Here is a 19,360-nt window from a genome sequence, read left to right on the forward strand (position 1 = left end):
GACTGTTTGTTTTGAAGTTACATTTTAATTTTTTGTAGACTTTGATCAACCAAATCTTGGTTTTCAGACATGACGGACAAAAGCTATTATCTTATTTATTAGTAGTGATTTAGTGGGTTAATAAAACTGATATGGCAGCTGCTCTTATCATGGCAAGTTATTGCAAGTCCCTGAACAGCTTAATCCCATCATTTCCTTATCAGTTATCATTTGTGTAGTGTAAACTAACATCAGGGCTACTAGCTCAGTGGGAACATATGTTTCAAGAATTCTATATAAGGACTAAAATGGAGAAGAAGAAATATAGGTATAGGCATAAATTGATCAGCAAATGAAAAAAGGTATTGAATACAATGTAAATATTTTAGTTGTAAAAAAAAAAGCCCAGGAATTTCATTTGTCCTATTCAAAATCTTGTATTTTATAACAGGATCACTTTAAAATGTAGACACAGAATTAATTATTCTTTTTTACTTGTAAATTATAGGTGACATCTACCACCTGACATATGGTGCAAAGCTGGAGATAGTTGATGATAATGAATGAACACAATTTTGTTAGATAAGTAGAAAGCCTGCTTTGATGATGAGAATATTTTCTTGGAGAAATTAGCTAAACATACTCTGGATGTTCTTTACCATTTATCATATATCTTCTTAAATAAAAACGGATAATAATTATATAGGGAAAAAGTACTGTGAAACGTCTGGGAACCTTTTTCAGAATAACCTACAAGGCAGGCATCAGGTAGTGGGCTATAAATTAAAACAGCTAGCTATTCCACGGTGAGGTACTTTTTATTTAACATGCCCAGCTCATGGTCTTGTTAGGCTAAGATATTCTGAAAAATGTTTCCTAGAAGGATTTATTTTAGGGAAAGCTATTAACAACCAAGAGTGCTATAAAGTTTTGCAAGGGAGCTGAAAATTTCATGTATCCTCTTCATGAACTCACTCTCCCAGGTTTATGAGGTTTATCATTGGCTGCTAGGAAGACAGAGCTGCCCATTTATTATCCCTTGTCTGTTCTGAAAGACACTAAATCATCACTCAGATGATAACACGTACCTAGTTAGACTAAAAAAAAGATTGAAGGGGGAGATTATTTTATTGGCTCAAGAAACAGGTTATGAAATATGCTGAGCATTACAATGATCATTTTAAAATATTGAGGTTTAGATTGCTAGCAACAGCCTTTCTCCCTAAATATACCGATTTCATGCCGCGCATATATCTTAGGTATACATTTGTTCAACTACAGTATTTTATTGGTAACAGAAATGCAGCATCAATGGTGTTTATTGAAAATTTTGGGCTTTAAAAAAAGTTTAGTTTTATTGATTTCAAGATTTCTAGAATAACACATTGACTCAGTCAATAAATGTTGAAAAATTTGTAATCATAATTCCTAATGTGGAATAAGATGAAGAGAAAAATAAAGTTTTCTTCCTCTACATCTCTGGATTTAGTAGAGATGGTAAGGCATGGACACACATACCAGTTACAAGGGATAAAGCCACCTGGGATTAAAAAGCCGAAAGAGTCAGGGGACAGTGAGGTTAGTTTTGCCTGAGAGAGCAGGCAAAGCTTCATACAATAAAGCTGTACCTTGAGATGCAGGCAGAAATTAGGAAGGGAGGCACTCCCAAAGGGGAGTTCAACAAAAGAGGTATCCACATGGAAAGCGTAAACTTCTTAGGGAGAGCAAGTACTCCTTATAGTAAGTAATAAATAAGTTTAAACAGTGCTTGTGCAGTAATAAAGGAGTTGGTAGATTTTCTTTTTATCATGTTAGATAAGATTATTTAATCTTTGGCAGATTTCAAATTGTGCCAATAATATATGCATACCCTTAGTTGATAATTTTTTATAGTTCCCATTATTGTACTTTGCTATTTTTAAGGTCTTCATGCTGCTCATTCAGTTATTCAGCGAATGCTCATTGACTTCCTGTTGTAGGGAGCTTGTGTTCTGGATAGAGGGTTTGTTTACATATGGAATATCAAGTGTGAAGCATCCTGATTGATGGTATGGATCTTAATGATTCATGTTAGTTATCTGTGATTACTATAGCTCATAAGGAAACAGAAGTGTGTGTCCACAAGTGAAAAGATATACAAACTATATTTCACTTAATAATTTCTAATTATAAACAAACTTGCGATGTAAAAGTAGACATATGTTCCGCACTTTGAGTGTGGAGGCAGCATGAGCAATCAAGAGAGCATTCTGTGAAGTAATGGGGTTTAAATTTGGCTATCAAACCATAATTTTTTACATAATATTTTTGAATAATAAAAAATCACAATTTTTGCATATGTGTTTTGAAATTGGGATAATACTTGCAAGCTGTGGAAATTTAAGACTATGTATACATTAAATTCTCTACATGTGATAAGGGCTTTATTAAAATAAACCATTTCTATTATTATCTACTGTCATATACTTCAGTTATACCATGAATGAATTTGGTATTATAATTTTTTATCTTTGCATGTTTTTCTCCACCATGAGACTGTCACCCTCCAGGGAGGGCAGAAATGATTCTCTACCTCTCTTTGATTTGTTGTACAGTACACACTGAATACAGTGGAAGAAGACACTGGTTGCCTCTTTTCTGGCACACATGCATGTAACACTGTATTGAGGGAACCTGCTCAGCTACATCAACATGTCTAAGTTATGAGCCATGGCTAATGTGAGAAGGACATGCTGTTTCTCAGTTGCTTAACTGAATTGACTAAGTCACTTCTCTTGTGTCTGGATTGACAGTGTTATTTACATTTAACTTATGAATAAAATACGTTACTTAAAAAGGACTCTTATACAGATATTGTGGTGCATGCCTATAATCCCAGTATTTCAGAGGATGAGACAAGATAATCACAAGTTCAAGGCCAGCCTTGGAAACTTAATGAGCAAAACTTAAAAAACAAAACAAAACCAAAAACATCTGGAGGCACAGCTGAGCAGAATAGAGCTCTTGGTTCTATTCCTGGTATGGCCAATAAATAAATAAGTAAAATAAAAGGGGGGATGTTTTTAGTAGATATAAAATCTTAACTCTGAATGCGGTAAAAGCATTAAACACTTATTCTTGTAAAGATATTCTGCCCTAATATTTGGAGTGGAAATTAGGGGGAAAAACAACACAATTATTTAGTAAAAATTAGGAACAAGTATATAATATAATATTCTATTCTCAAAAGTCAAAAGTTAAGCTGGCATGGTGGTGCACACCTGTGATCTCACTACTTGGGAGGCTGAAAAAGGAATATCGCAAGTTTGAAGCCAGCCTTAGCAACTTAGTGAGACTCTGTTTAAAAATAAAAAATAGGGCTGAAGGTATAGTTTGGAGGTAGAATGCTTTTGAGTTCAATCCCCAACACCACACACACACAAACACACAATCAAAAGCAAGGAAAAAGGATATATCCATATTAATTAATATTTATTGGATCCTAAAATATATAACTAAAAATGTAATCATCTAGTAGTTTTAAAAACCAAAAGTGAACTTTGACCCAGAGGTGGTCAGTGTAATCCCCATCCCGTGGCCAGCAAGCATCCGGCTCTGGAAGCCACGGTCTGAGGTGGCTCTTTTGTTCATGATAATATTGATAATTAGTAGAGGGTTCAGACACAGTATGTGCGCTAGTGTTTATTGAGCTCATGTTTGCCTCTCTCACGGGATTTTTGTCTACCTGGCACGGCAGTGCAGTTCCTTCTCAGTCTTCATGGCAAGCTGCTCTATCATAGTATAGTATTATGTCGAAGAAGTATTGGAGACAAGAAAAAGGAAGATAGAAACTATAATAAAAGAAGCTTATCAACTTATTTTATTTTATTGGTGCACTATAGTCTCACATCATAATGTAGATCATGTTGACAATGGTATATATTCACACAGCACTTGGTGCCCCCAGCAGCTTTCCCTTTTCCCTCCCTCCCAATTCTGAGTGCCCAGGTTAACAATGTTATATTCACACGTATACACATATTCGAATGTAGCTTTTCCATTAATAAATTTCACCCTTTTTCTTGTCCAACCCCTCCTTTCTGGCTTTACTGAGGTTTCCCCTCCATCATCCCGAGTCCCTCTGGTATCCCTAATACTCCCCAGTTTGGGCATATTAGAGAAAACACAAGTCCCTTCGCTTTCTGTGCTTGGCTGATCTCACTTAATATAACATTCTCCAGGTTTTTCCATCTTCTTGTAAATGACATGATTTTTGTTCTTTATTCCTGAGTAGAATTCCATTGTGTGTATTTCCCATAATTTTGCAATCCATTCATCTATTGATAGAGACCTAGGTTGGTTCCATACTTTTAAAGCAATGCTTAGCATGTATTACTTTAGCAAAGAGCATAAATGGTACTTATTTAAACCATAAAGTCCATAGAATGAACAGCAAGCTTTGCAAAAGAACATGAACTTGAAATAACTTTTCATTTTTAATATGCCTCCTTGTTCTCAAGCATCTCTTGTTTTATTTCTTCTAAAATATAGACATTTCCTTTGGTATCTTTGCTTCTAAATCTAATAAAGAACATAATATTTATTACAGACTCTTAGGTTCATTAGTCCTAATTCTAATAATATACTTTGGTGAATATCATCGAACTCTGCTAATTTATTTGTAGTCATTAGGTATTTCCCTTAACTATTTTTGTTAGCAAAGCTCTTTTGATAAATTCTTTATGACTTTAGCTTTCTTCTTTTAGTTTTCAGTTAGAAACATAAGCCAGTTCAATATTTTGGAGTTTTAATGCACTTCGTATTTTCTTTTTTTAGAGGTTGTTTTTCATCATATACCATAGTATTTTTTCTATTCTTTAAAAATGGAGCAGTTCTGAGGCTCCAATATTCAGGTTTACATAGTATTATTATTCTTCTACCAAAATTTAGGACTCCTTTCCAGCCTGCCATAATCATAAAACTTTTATTTAACTTTTTTGTGTGGGGGGGTTTGGGGATGGAACCTAGGGACATTCAACCTCAGAGCTACACCCCTGCCCTATTTTTTATTCTTTATTTTGAAACTGGGTCTCACTGAGTTGCAGAGGGTCTCACTAAGTAGCTGAGGCTGTCCACGAACCGCATCCTCTGGTCTCAGCCTCCCGAATGCTGGGATTACAAGCGTGCGCCACCACACCCGGCTCATTTATCTTAAGTACTCAAAATTACTGCTTTTCAACTATGACTTTCTGAAAATCTTTTTTATCATACTCTATTTTTAAAGACTAAAACATATATCAAGTATATTTTTTAAAAGTATAAAACTTCCTCTCTGAGCTGTGTGCATGTATTTTTCTGACACTCTAATACCCCATTAGATGATGTAAAATTACAGTGCACTAATAAAATAATTCTTATCCAAATCAAATGACCCTAAGTCAATAGAAACAACTTTGATGTTATAGTCCTACTCTTGTTACCTAAAAGGAGAGAACCCATCTCTGGGCTTCAGTTTTAGAGGGTTCTGTTCTGATTCTTCCAGGTGCACTCCTTTCCATGGGGCAGGGAGTTCATTTTCTAAGTGTATTTGTTCACTCAAAGACCACATCCCCCTTCTAGGGTCCCTGGGACCCTGCAGTTCCCCATCCAAAAAGTCTAGGGATGCCTGCTCAACTGTGTTCCCAGTCCACCCTCAGGAGGCCACACTGCTTTACCAGTGAACATAGTCCTAGACTGAGGAGTCGCCAAGGGGCAGCTGTTCATGGGAGATGTGGGTGGATCTTGAAAGAGCTGTATTCTCACACTGAACAAACAAGCTGATAGGTGGAGAAAGGGTGAGGTCCTCTCAACACCACCATGTAGGTTGTTCTGAAACGGAACTCTAAAAGGCTAAGAATTCCAAATTCAAATCTGGCTACCAGATCATTGTGGAGGCAAAAGGTCAATGTAGGACAGGAATATCTAATTTAGCAGTTTGTGAGCTTGAATGATATTTCTCAAATATTTTAATATGTGGTATGTAGGTTTCCATTTGTGCTTCTGGAATCTGCAAATGTTTAGAGGTGGAACCACTTGGCAACTATTTATTTTTAAGGTCAGGAGTCTTGAAACTTAGATCCTTCATTGTTTCGTCTACTTTAAACTCAGTTGGTGATGCCAAGAAATGACATTTTTAAAATATAATTGGGCTATGGGCCATTGGAGAGATGCCCACTGTCTTTTATTTTCTTCCTTTTCTAAATTTAGGTGAATGAAAGTGGAAGTGACAGGGAAGCAAGTGGGCAGGTGGTGCTTCTCAGAAACGAGGGCTTGCAGTTCTTCCTGGGGTTACTTTAGTTACACCTGAGTTTCATTTTCTCCTTCAAAAATTCCTTCAGTAACATAGACCTGGTTTTTATCCATACTCTAGGTATCATTACTATGGGATTGGCATCAAAGAAAGCAGTGCTTATTACCACTCCGTTTATTCTGGAAAAGGCCTGACAAGGTAGATTTATACTATATTCAAGATTAATTATTCTCTGTATTTCTATAAATATGCATGATATCTCTTGAAAATGGCATTCTAATTTTGCTTACCAAATATTCTTATAATCATCAAACCTTAATGTCAACTTTTTTGTGTACACATTTACAATTATCTAGTCTATATCTATATTTCTGGAATATATATATTCAGATCTGAGGATTAAATCTATGGCCTTGTGCATGCTGGCCAAGCACTCTACCACTGAGCTATATCCCCAGCTCAAATTATATAATATTTAATAATTAATGAGAGATTAATGGTGAATTAAGTGTACCTGAGAGATGAAGAAGAGAAATCAAAGAAGTAGAATTGCTTCTAAATTACTATTTACTCATAAGTATGAGTCTATATTTGGGCTGAATGTAATAAAATAAAATCAGTAAATATGTACTAGTTTAAACATTTATGTGCTTGCTTACCAAGTTAAGAAGTTTATTATAATAATGATTAATCACATTTAAGTTGAATAGCATCTTACCATACTAAGCCTGTGAAGCTATTGGTCTGTTTGGATCTCTATGGCAGGAAAAACATAAATGATTAAAAAGAGCACATTGCTCTTAAGCGTCCATTAATGATCAGGCAGATGTTTTTAATAACTGAGGCAGCAACCAGTGAAATCAATGAAAATATGTGATTTTCAGAGAATTACACTTAGCTCTTAAAAGAAATTATTTTTGCCAGGCGTGGTGGCTCACGCTTGTAATATCTGTGCTTGGGAGGTGGAGACAGGAGGATCGCGCTGGTTTGGAGCCAGTCTCGCAGGCTTAAGAGACCCTGTTTCCAAATAAAAATATAAAATAGGTCTAGGAGTGTAGCCCGGAGGTAGAAGGGTTTCCAGGAACCCCAGTACCACCACCAAAAAAAAAAAAAAAAGAAAGAAATTATTCTTAAAAAGGGAAATTACTCGAAACATGTGGGCAGTTTACTAGCCATTGCCCACTGTGAAATGTAAACACAGTGGGACACATACAGTGTTTCATATCAAGTGTTCTTTGCTTGCCTCAGATTTTACCTGACTTTCACAAATAGCTTTCATTTACTTTCCCCTAAAAAATTTTTAATTTTTTTAAAAGTTGAAAAAGATGCTTGGATTCCTTTGAAAATTCAAGCAAATTTCTATTGTTTATTTCAGTAATCATAGTATGAAGCTACTAATGTTTTAGGTCCTGTGTATTTCCTTGAATGCTGTAACTATCATTTATTTTTGAACTAATATAAAATATATTTTTTTTAGGTTTTCTGGAAGCAAGCTGAAGAATGAGGTAAGAATTATTTCCATCTCTATTTTACCTCTGCTATAATATGCCTTACATGCTCAGTATTGCATATAAATCATCTCCACTGACAAGTATAAAAATAAATGTTATTTGTTAGAAGCCCCTTGAATAACTGAGCACTTCAAATGCAGGCGAATCAGATTGAGGGCAACTGATGAATCTTTACATAGACCTACTGAACAATTACCAAATTTTTCAGCAATTCATACCTATATCGGATATGCAAGAAATTAAAAAAAAATCCATCATTGATTAAAGAAGTTTTCACCATAAAAAGTCTATGCTGAGGATATAAAAAGAATTTGGTATTTGGATTATACCCATTTAGAGAAAAAAATCCACAAAACTTTTAATAGTTATCAAGCCTCCTCAGTGCTACGCTATACTATGGTTTGCTTTACTACTTTTTGTACACACACACACACACACACACACACACACACACACACACACACACACCACCCTTGGCTTCCTCTTTACCCCTCCTTAAAGAACAGATCAGCAAACTAACTTTATCTAAATGAGTTATACCACCATTAGGGACTGCATGGCTAATTAGGCACATGATAAGGCCTTCATTATCCTCAACTTAACTAATCATTAAAACGAGGTGCCACAGAGCTAAGAGCACATGACAGTGTGTTGCGTGGAAATTTGGACCTAAGGTAAAGTGTAACCCCATTAGTTTGCTCAAATGATGCAGGCATATTATCTTAAGAAATGACAAAAGCCCCCAGCCCCCGAAAGGACCCATTTCTTTCCAGTACTTTTAATACAGTTAATGGCTAATTATACAATAAACTCCTAGATTGCTCCTTTTATCAGTGAAATAATAGCTTTTTATTAGGTAAACAATTGTGAAACTGCAAAAATATTGACTTAGGAATATACTTTGGTTCACAAGAGATTAGGCTAGTAGGGAGTTTAAGTCATTTCTCTCAGGTGTTCTTCCTGCCAGCTTGGTGAGGCTGGCCGTCCTAGGGAACACTGGTGACGCATCATGAGCACAGCAAGCCTTCCTCCATGAACTAAAAGGACCAGTAATTCCCCACGCTTGGGAGGCTCGAACAGGAGGATTGCACAGGTTCGAAGCCAGCCTTAGCTATTTAGTGAGGCTCTCAGCAACTTAATGAAACCCTGTTTCCAAATAAAGTATAAAAATACATCTGTGTGTGTATGTGTGTGTGTATGTGTTTATACACACACAGACATATATGTTATATATTAACATATATTACATATGTTATAATAATATATAATAATGTAATACATAATGTTATATATTATACAATTATATAAATTCCAAATTGTATAAACATTAATTAGTAATGTGAGGCAGGGAAAATAGGTGCTACCATTGTTAATTTACAGGTAAGGAAAATTAGGCTAAGAGATATATTTGCTTTTCAAACAAATTCAAAGTTCTAATTTTTTTTACCTATGGTCAAAATAATAATGGACATATCTGTGATAGGTCGGTTCTAGGGAAGAAAATCGCAAATGAATAGGTTTGGTCCTGTCCTCATAGAACTTTATAGAGTAGCAGCAAAACATGTCTTGAACAAGTAATTGTAAAATATTATAAAGAGTATCATTGGGGTTAATTGAGTTTAGGGGGTTAGGAACATTTCCTATAAGAAATAACATTTAAGAAAATAACTCAAATAAGTGAAAGTTTGGATGGAGAATGAGAGAAAGTCAAGAAAGAGGATCTACCTTGACTTTCAAGAAACAGGACCAGACGGTCCTGTTTAGGGAGATGACAATTGTACATTATAGGAAACTTAGTTGCCCATCCCTGTCTCCGGCCTCTATCCACTAAATTTCAGTGGCAACAATATAAAAATTTTAAAGAAAAAATGAAAATAGCATAAATAGGAAAATCCTTTACATACATAAACTCCTAGATCATAGACAAAATTTGAAGTCAAAGGAAAAATTGGGGAAAATATCTTCAGTAAATATTATAATATCTCAACTACATGAAAAAAATCTATAATTTATAAAAAGTAAACACCACTCAAAATAGTAAGATAAATGAAATATATAATTCATAGGAAGAAAAGGCCAGTAAAATGCAGAAAATTGAATATCAAAGAAATAAAAATTAAAATTACATTTTATATTACAAAATGATCAAGTATTAAGAAATCATTGTGAAGCTGGTGAAGGTATGATGAGATAACTCAAATATTGCTGGTGTGGGTAAAATGAACTTTCTGGAAATCAGTTGGAATATCTGTATCAAGAGTTCTTAAAAAATTATGCCCTTACTCCTACTAATTCTACTTTTGTATGAATTTTACATAAAAATGAAATATGCAAATAAAATATGGTGAACAAAATTGTTATTGACTTCAGTGAAAAAAATATGTGTAACATGAATGACTAGTAGTCATGGAGTGTATATATTATTATAGTGTTGAATGGGACTGGGTGTCATTTTATTTATTAAAACTTCCTGTAATGATATGGGAAACTGTTAGTTATGAAAAGCAGACATAAAAACAAATATGTAAAACAAAACTGGATATTTATAAATCATCTATGCATGGCAAAGAATTAATATTCTTAACTATGTTGTGAAATATGGTAGCCACTATCTATTTCAGAAATGTCAGATGCATGTCTCAAAATTCTTTATTACCTAGGAATAAAACAAACAAAACTACTTCTAATACTTTGTCCTGATCAAAAGAAGCTTTTATTTTCTTATGAGTCTTCCAGTTGTTTAAACCAGTTAGGGAAATTATTTTGCCAATATTCTTTAAAGAATAAATCCTTTGGTTTCAGACATTTCAACCAGGAAATTCCCCTGATAGCCTGGGTTTCCTCTAACATCAACCATTCACGGCCAGTTGAACAACTTTGTACCAAGATCAATATCAAAACCTCCCTCCTTGGGATATGCTCGTCAAATATTTGTCAAACGCTATCACGCTTTCCTTTGTCATCACTTAGCCAACCCGAGCTGCTTGACTCCTTTAATCTTTCTTCATAAATCAGACCCTCTTACTGGCTAATCATATTTGTCTCTTTTCTATAGGTTTATTCTTGTTTTCTCTTAACATAGGATTCTTAATAGTTTGCCTAAGAGTACCACGGTCATCAACTGAGGGGAAAAAAAGACTGTGGCAAGCCTAGGAGTCCCATTTTTAGTACGATTATAATAGCAAAAATATTTGTGGAACTAAAAGGAGCATATTTTACTTTTTGCAGATGATCAGTCCTTTTTTGTGTTACATATTCTGGACAACATTATTATTTGATTTATGTGACTTATGGCATCTTTGTACACAATCATTAACATATCAAAAAAATCTAATTTTTCAGAATTTTTCCCCTTGGGCTTTTAAGCCTCATGTTGATGTTCCACAAGGATTGTTAAAAATATTAAAGTGTATATGGTTTGTTCTTTAATGTGTATTTCCTTCAGAAAGTGAAGGGTCATATGTTGTTTCTCATATGAGGAAGGTAGGGAGTAATCAGAATGCCAGAGGGGCTTTAGACAATGGAGGAGAAACTTTAGTGGAGGAGAGAGGTCGTCTAGGGGAAGGTGGGTGGGGTGGTAGGAGAAACACTTCCACTGACATTATGTATGTATTCAAGGATATCAATGTCAACCTCAATATCCTGCGAAGAAGGGGAATGGGGAGGGAGCACAGAGAAAGACTGCCAAGTGTTGTATGCATGTATGTCACTGCACTATCGATCACATTATGATGTGAGACTATAATGCCCTAATAAAATTATAAAAAATGTATTTTTAGGAATTCTATATGTACTTTGGATACTTATATCCTGTAGGTCTTGTGGGATGAATAATTTTTTGTGGAGCCTGGGATTATAAGCGTGGTGGTGCATGCTTATAATCCCAGCATTTGGGAAGCTGAGACAGGAGGATTGCAGTTCATGGACAGCCGCAGCTACTTAGTGAGGCCCTCTCCAACTCAGTGAGACCCTGTTTGAAAATAAGGAATAAAAAATAGGGTGTAGCTTAGGCTGGGGGTATAGCTTGTAGATAGAATTTCCCTGGGTTTCATCCCCAGTACTGCAATAATAATAATGATAATGATAATTATAATAATAATAGTAATCATAACAATTTTTGTGTTGCTAGCATGATTCAACACTCTATAGTCTTTTTTTTCTTGGTGGTACTGGGGGTGGAATCCAGGGGCTTTTCTACCTCTGGGCTATACTCCCAGACCTGTTTTATATTTTATTTGGAAACAGGGTCTTACTAAGTTGCTGAGAGCCTCAACTAAGTAGCTGAGGCTGCTTCGAACCAGCGCGATCCTCCTGTCTCAGCCTCCCAAGCGCGGGGATTACAGGCATATGCCATCATGCTTGGCTCAACACTCTACAGTCTTTTGATGAAGATAATTTTTAAAATTTTATTGTTAGTACTTTTGTATATGTGTTTTAAAGATGTATATGTCTCCAGGCGTGGTGGTGCACGCTTGTAATCCCCGCTCTTGGGAGGCAGAGACAGGAGGATCGCACAGGTTCCAAGCCAGCCATGCCATTTTAAAAAATATAAGAAAAATAGGTCTGGGAGTGTAGCCCGGAGGTAGAAGGGCTCCCAGGAACCCCAGTACCACAAAAATAAATAAATAAATAAATAAATAAATAAATAAATATATATGTCAAGATTATAAAACAGTTTTTATAAATTATTTACTCTTAATATGTAAGTCATTTCATTTGTAACTGTCTTTAAATTTATTTTGATAAAATGCATGTAGCACAAAATTAACTATTTTTTACTAAAATTAACTATTTCCAAGTTTATACTTTTGGTGGTACTGGTGATGGAACCCTTCTACCTCCAGGCTACACTCCCAGATCTATTTATATTTTATTTGGAAACAGGGTCTCTTAAGCCAGTGAGGCTGGCTTCGAACCTGCGCGATCCTCCTGTCTCTGCCTCCCAAGCATGGGGATTACAAGCATGCGTCACCATGCCCAGCGACTCAGGTTTATACTTTTATGGTATTAATTAAATTCTTATTCTTTTTCAACCATCACCATGATCCATCTTCAGAATCTTTCATCTTACAAAACTGAAACTCTATACCATTCAGCAACTCTCCATTTCTCCTTTCTCTACTCCCTGGCTACCACCATTCTACGTTCAATCTCTATGATATTTGTGACTTTACGTATACCTCATATATGTGGAATTACACAGTATTTATCATTTTTGACTGGTTTATTTAATAATGTAGTTTTTATTTAGCATGGTTTTTTTTTGTGTGTGTTACTGGGGTTCCAGGAAACCCTACTACCTCTGGGCTACACTCCCAAATCTATTTTATATATATTTTTAAATTTGGAAACAGGGTCTCTTAAACCCGTGAGGCTGGCTTCGAACCAGCGCGATCCTCCTGTCTCCTCCTCCCAATCGCGGGGATTACAAGCGTGCGCCACCACACCCGGCCTAGCATAATGTCTTTTTTTGTGGTACTGGGGTTGAACCTAGGGACATTGTACCTCCAAGCTATACCCCTAGCCCTATTTTTTGGTCTTTTTATTTTTGAAACGAGGTCTCACTGAGGTGCAAAGGGCCCCGCTAAGTAGCTGGGCTGTCAACAAACTGCCATCTTCCAGTTTCAGCTTTCTGAATGCTGGGATTACAAGCATGCACCACCACACCCGGCTAGCATAATGTCTTCATGGTTCCATGTTGGTAACACATATCAGAATTCCCTTAAGGCTAACATTTTATTTTATACCTATGCCATATTTTGCTTATTTACTCAGTTGTTGATAGACATGTGGATTACTTCCATGTTTAAACTATTGTGAATAATGCCAGTATGAACACAGATGTACAAGTATCTATTTAAGTTCCTTCTTTCAGTTATTTTGGGTAAATTCCCAGAAGTGGAATTGCTGGATTATATAATAATTCTATTTTTAATTTTTTTGAGGACTCACTATACTGTTTACAAAGCAGTTGTACCATTTTGAAGTCTCACAAATAGTGCATAAAGATTCATGTTTCTTCACATCCTTGAAAACAATCTTTATTTTATGTGTGTTTATAGTAGCTACTATAATGGAAATGAGGTGTATCTCGTGGGTTTGATGTACACTTTTGTAGCTATGAGTAACAGTGAGCATCACTTCATGTGTTTTTTAGTCATTCATATATCTTCTTGGGAGAAATGTATATCAGCCCTTTGTCCTTTTTGAATCAAGATGTTTGTTTTGTTGTTGAATTTTAGGAGTTCTCCATATTAATTTCTTACACAGGCATGATTTTGCAAACATTTTTTGTTTCATAAGATGCGTTTTCATTCTGGTGTGTGTGTGTGTGTGTGTGTGTGTGTGTGTGTGTGTGTGTGTGTTTTGCTGGAAACTGAACACAGGGTCTCTCACAAATACTAGACAAGCACTCTTACACTCAGCTACATTGCCAATCCTATTTATATTGTGTTTTGATGCATAAAAATTCATTTTTATGAAGCTAAGTTTGTATATTTTTCTTTTATGTTGCCTTGTTTTGTCATCAGTTACAAAAAAATTGCTGACAAGTCCAATCCATTCAGGTTTGATGTATATTGTGTTAGGTAAGGGTCTGACTTCATTCTTTAGAATGTGAATATCCAGTTTTCCCAGGACCTTTATTGAAAAGACTTTCTCTATTAAGTAGCCATGGCACCCATACTGAAAATCACTTGTATGACCATCTATGTAAGGGTGTGTTTCTGGGCTCTCTCTTCCATTCCATTGACCTGTAGGTCCACTTTTATGATTATACCACATTGTTGTTTTTTGTTTTGTTTTTTGTTTTGTTTTGTTTTTTTGTGGTATAATTTTCTTACACTGAACCATCCTTCTAGTCCAAGAATAACTCCTGCTTGTTCATGGTGTACCATCCTTTTTTAATATACTGCTGAGTTTGTTCGATAGTATTTTGTTGATTATTTTTGCATGAAAGCTTATAAGGGATGTTCTGCGGTTTACTTTTCCTTAGTGTCTTTGTCTAGCTTTGCTATCAGGGTCATGCTAGCCTCATAAAAGGTTACAAAGCGGTCCTTTCTCTTCCATTATTTTTAGAAAACTTTGAGAGAAGTACCAAGTTTTTGTTCTTCCTTAAGTGTTTGTAAGAATTTCTCAGTGAAGCCATCAAGTTCAAGGCTGATTTTTTTTTGTATTTTTATTACCAATACAGTCTCTTTACTAATTATGAGTCTATTTGGGTTTTCCATTTCTTTAGGTTGTAGTCTTGGTAGGTTTTGTGTCCTAAGAATTTGACCATTTTTTTTCTAGGTCACCAATTCTATAGCATACAATTGTTCATAGTGCTGTCCTTTTTATTTCTGTAGATTCAGTAGTAATGAAACTATTTTTATTATTATTTTAGACACTCATACTAAAGGTTTGTCAAGTTTGTTGATTCTATGTGTGTTCATGTATGTGTATGCATGTTTCATGTTGCTGACCAACATACTAGGCAAATGTTTTAACACTGAGCTATATTTAGCCCTGCTGATATTTTTAAAGAACTAATTGTTGTTTTCTTTGATTTTCTTTACCATTTTTCTATTCTCTGTTTTCTTTATCTATTCTCAAGTCCTTATCATTTCCTTCTTTTGATTACTTTGGGTTTAACTTGTGCTTATTTTTTTCAGTACCTTAAGTTGTAAAGCTAGTTTGTTAACTTGGTGGCACACACTTGTAATCCCAGCATTCAGGAGGCAGAGACTGGGGGATTGCAGCTCCCAGACAGCCTCAGCTACTTAGTGAAGCCCTTCATAACTCAGTGAGACCCCGTTTCAAAATATAAAAAGACTAAAAAATAGGACTGGCGGTGTAGCTCTGAGGTGCAATGCCCTTGGGTTCCATCCTCAGTACTGCAAAAAAAAAAAAAGTTAGTTTGTTAATTTGGAATCTTTCTTATTTTGTATATAAGTATTTGTAACTATAAACATTTCCTTAGCACTGTTTTCACTACATTTAATAAACTTTGCTATGTTGTGTTTCTGTTTTTTTTTTTGTTTCTAATAATTCTCTAATTTCTCTTATATTTTTTCCTTCATTGTTTAGTTGAGAAAAGGTGTGTAGTTTAATTTTCAAAAGTTTGTGAATTTTCCTGGTTGTGTGTGTTTGTGTATGTGTTATATTGATTTTTAATTTCCTCCTCTGATGGACATAGGAGATACTTTGTATGACATCTATCTCTTAAAATTTATCAAGACTTGCCAGGCATGGTGGCACAAGCTTGTAATCCTCACGCTTGGGAGGCGGAGACAGGAGGATCATGCAGGTTTGAGGGCAGCCTCGCTGGTCTAAGAGTCCTTGTTTCCATATAAAAATATAAAATAAGTCTGGGAGTGTAGCCTGGAGGTAGAAGGGTTTCCAGGAACCCCAGTACCACCAAAAACAAAATAAAATAAAAATAAATAATTCATCAAGACTTAATTCGTGACCTTACATATTAAGAAAATATCCCACGGGCATTTAATAATGTGTATTCTATCATTGTTGGGTAGAGTATTCTTTATAAGTTTGGTCAATCAAATTACTTCAAATGACTATATCCTTACTTATCTTTTGTCTTATTTTTGTATTCATTATTGAAATTTGGATATTGATGTTTCTAATGATTATTTTAGAACTATTTATTCTTTAATTCTGTCAGTTTTTGCCTCATGTTTTGAACATCTGTTCTGAGGTATGTAAGTGTTTATAATCTCATATTTTGTGTTGTGTTGAGCTTTTATCACTATATAATGTTCTTTGTCTCGTAATTTTTTATTTAAAATTTATTTTATTTGATATTAGTATAGCCATCCTCACTCTATTTGGTACTATTTAAATGAAATATCTAAAGTAAGTCTCTTATAGACAACATATATTTGGATCACATTTTTAAAAAAATTTTTTATTGGTGCATTGTATTTATACATCGTAATGAAGCAAAAATATACACATCACATAAATATACACATCACCTAGCCAGCCCCACATTTTTAAATCTATTCTGCCAATTTCTTATTTTTTGGTTGGAACATTCAATCCATTTACATTTAAATTAGTGACTGATAAGGAAGAACTTTTTCTGTTATTTTCCTATTTGCTTTCTATATGGAGTTTTATTAAATACTTTTATTGGTACATTATAGTCTGACATAATAATGTAGTTCATAGTGGTAGTGACATACATGCACACAGCACTTGATGGGCTTCTGCCAGGGTCCAGCCCTAGAATGAGTCGAGGTTTGTGTGTTGGTGAGAGGAGAGCTGAGGTCGAATGAGAGAAGATCTTATTGTGTACATTAAAATATACAACATAATGTTCTCCACTTTATTCAGGACTTGTTACAATTTTTATATTTTCTTTTTTGGCAGAAAGCAAAGGTATAGCCATGTAAGCAGGAACTCCAAGGACAGGAAAAGTTTTTTTTTTTTTTTTAGTAGACTTCAGGGCAGGGTGTCAGACATTTAAATAATCATAGAAAGTATGCTTTGTCTCACTTCGCAAGGCTGACTTGAACTTAATCTTATATACTGGCCCAAACTAAGGTCAGTTTGAACTTAATCTTTGGCCCAAACTTTATCCTTGGGAAAAAAATCTTTGCTGCCTGAGTCTTTCACAAGCCACTGGCCATCAGTTTTAGTTATATGCTTATACATAAAATTCCAGTTATACATATTGGTCCAAATAATCCTAAAATAATTTTTTGAAGAAGGGAATGCTAAACATACATCATGGGGGATCTACGGCTTTGCGGGTCCCCTGATCGAGCTTTCTCAAGATCTGCATGAGATGCTGTCGCAGGCTTCCCCCACCCCACCCCAGCTTTCTTCTGTTATTTTGCTATTTGCTTTCTATGTGTAGAAATGTTCTTTTTGTGGTACTGGAGATGGAACTCAGGGGCTTTCTACCTCAGGGGCTATACTTCCATACCTATTTTATATTTTATTTGGGAACAGGGACTCAGTGATTGAGAGCCTCACTAAGTAGCTGAGGCTGGCTTCGAAACTCCACGATCCTCCTGTCTCAGCCTCCCAAGTGCTGGGATTACCAGTGTGCACCACATGCCCAGTTTTCTATGTGTAGTTTTTCCCTTCATATCCTTCACATACTGCATTACTATTTTTTCGGTGTCCTTGATTTTTTTGTAGTGAAGTTTCCTTTTCTTTCTTTTTTTCCTGTGGTTTTGGGGATGAAACCCAGGGACATTCTACCTCCGAGCTACACCCCCAGCCCTATTTTTTATTCTTTATTTTGAAACAGGATCTCACTGAGTTGCAAAGGGCCTCACTAAGTAGCTGAGGCTGCCCATGAACTGTGATCCTCCTTTCTCAGCCTCCTAAATGCTAGGATTATAAGTGTTGGCCACCACACCCAGCTTGAAGTTTCCTTTCAATTCACTTTGTGTAGATTCTACAAGTATATTTTTTTGTAGTTGCCATGGGTATTATAGTTAGCATTCTAAGGTTATTACACTCTAGTTTGAATTTATATTAGCTTAATTTCAATAACATACAAAAATTCTACATTTTATACCTTCATTCCCATCCTTTTTGGTGGTTATGTTGCAAAATTACAACTTTACACATTGTATATTTAAAAGCACACACTAATCCTTGCATTTATGATGCATTAGTCTTTTAAATTAATAGAAAACAAAGTATGGAATTATAAACCAAATATATTAATACTATCCTTTATACTAACAGTTATTTTTTCTTAATGTATTAGTCTCTTGAATCATATAGGGAATAAAGTAAAGTTAAAACTGTTGTTACATTAACATGAACTTTTATAATTTTCCCTATATCTACCTTTTTCTGAGATCTTTATTTACTTATATGGCTCTGATATCATAATAGCATCCTTTAATTACAACCTGAAGGACATTCTTTAGCATTTATTGCAGGGTAAGTCTAGTAATAAGTAACTCATTCAGCTTCTGTTATCTGAGAATATCTTAATTTCTCCATTTTTTGAAATAAAATTTATTGTGTACATTAAAATATACAACATAATGTTATAAAGTACACATGTAAAATGGTTAATGTAGTGGAACAAATTAACACATGGCTCTCATCTCACAGAGTAACCCATTTTCTCCCTGTAGCAAAAAAGTCATTTAGCCAAAAATCCTAAATACTATACATTATTATTATACATAGTCCTCATGTTGTAAATTAGATTTTTTGACTTGTTCATCCTACATTTAGATACTTTATATTCTATCTTTCCCAACCTCTGGTAACCATTGTTTTATTTCTTAGCTCTATATAATTGATAATTCACGCTTTTTTGTGGTACTGGGGATTGGACTCAGGGTCATTCCACCTCCCAGCTATACCTAAAGCCCTATTATCTATTCTTTATTTTGAAATAGGGTCTCACTAAGTTGCAGAGTAGTAGCTGAGGCTGATTTTGTTTTTTCAAAAAATTTTTTATTACTTTGAATTATTTTTAATTTTTTAAATTGGTGCATAAGATGTAGTCATACATCTTAATGGGAAACAAGATGGTAAAGACATGCATGCACACGTCACTCATTTAGCTCTTCCCCAGTTCCTTCCCATTCCTGACCCCTCCCCTCCATCTCATGTTTCGTTT

At 35.0% G+C, this 19,360-nt stretch overlaps 1 protein-coding gene across 1 annotated transcript in view; it reads left to right on the forward strand.

The window, feature by feature from the left end:
* RFX6 (regulatory factor X6) overlaps nucleotides 1-19,360 on the forward strand; it is a gene marked incomplete at both ends in the record, with an annotated part of 63,309 nt that overhangs the window by 12,095 nt on the left and 31,854 nt on the right. The window contains 2 exons of the mRNA XM_080700520.1: nucleotides 6,368-6,445; nucleotides 7,725-7,752. Of these exons, the coding sequence (XP_080556646.1) occupies nucleotides 6,368-6,445; nucleotides 7,725-7,752 (106 nt within the window). The remainder of the gene's footprint in view (nucleotides 1-6,367; nucleotides 6,446-7,724; nucleotides 7,753-19,360) is intronic.

This window comes from Muscardinus avellanarius (assembly GCF_963383645.1).
Source record: "Muscardinus avellanarius genome assembly, chromosome: 8".
In the NCBI taxonomy this organism is placed as follows: Eukaryota; Metazoa; Chordata; class Mammalia; order Rodentia; family Gliridae; genus Muscardinus; species Muscardinus avellanarius.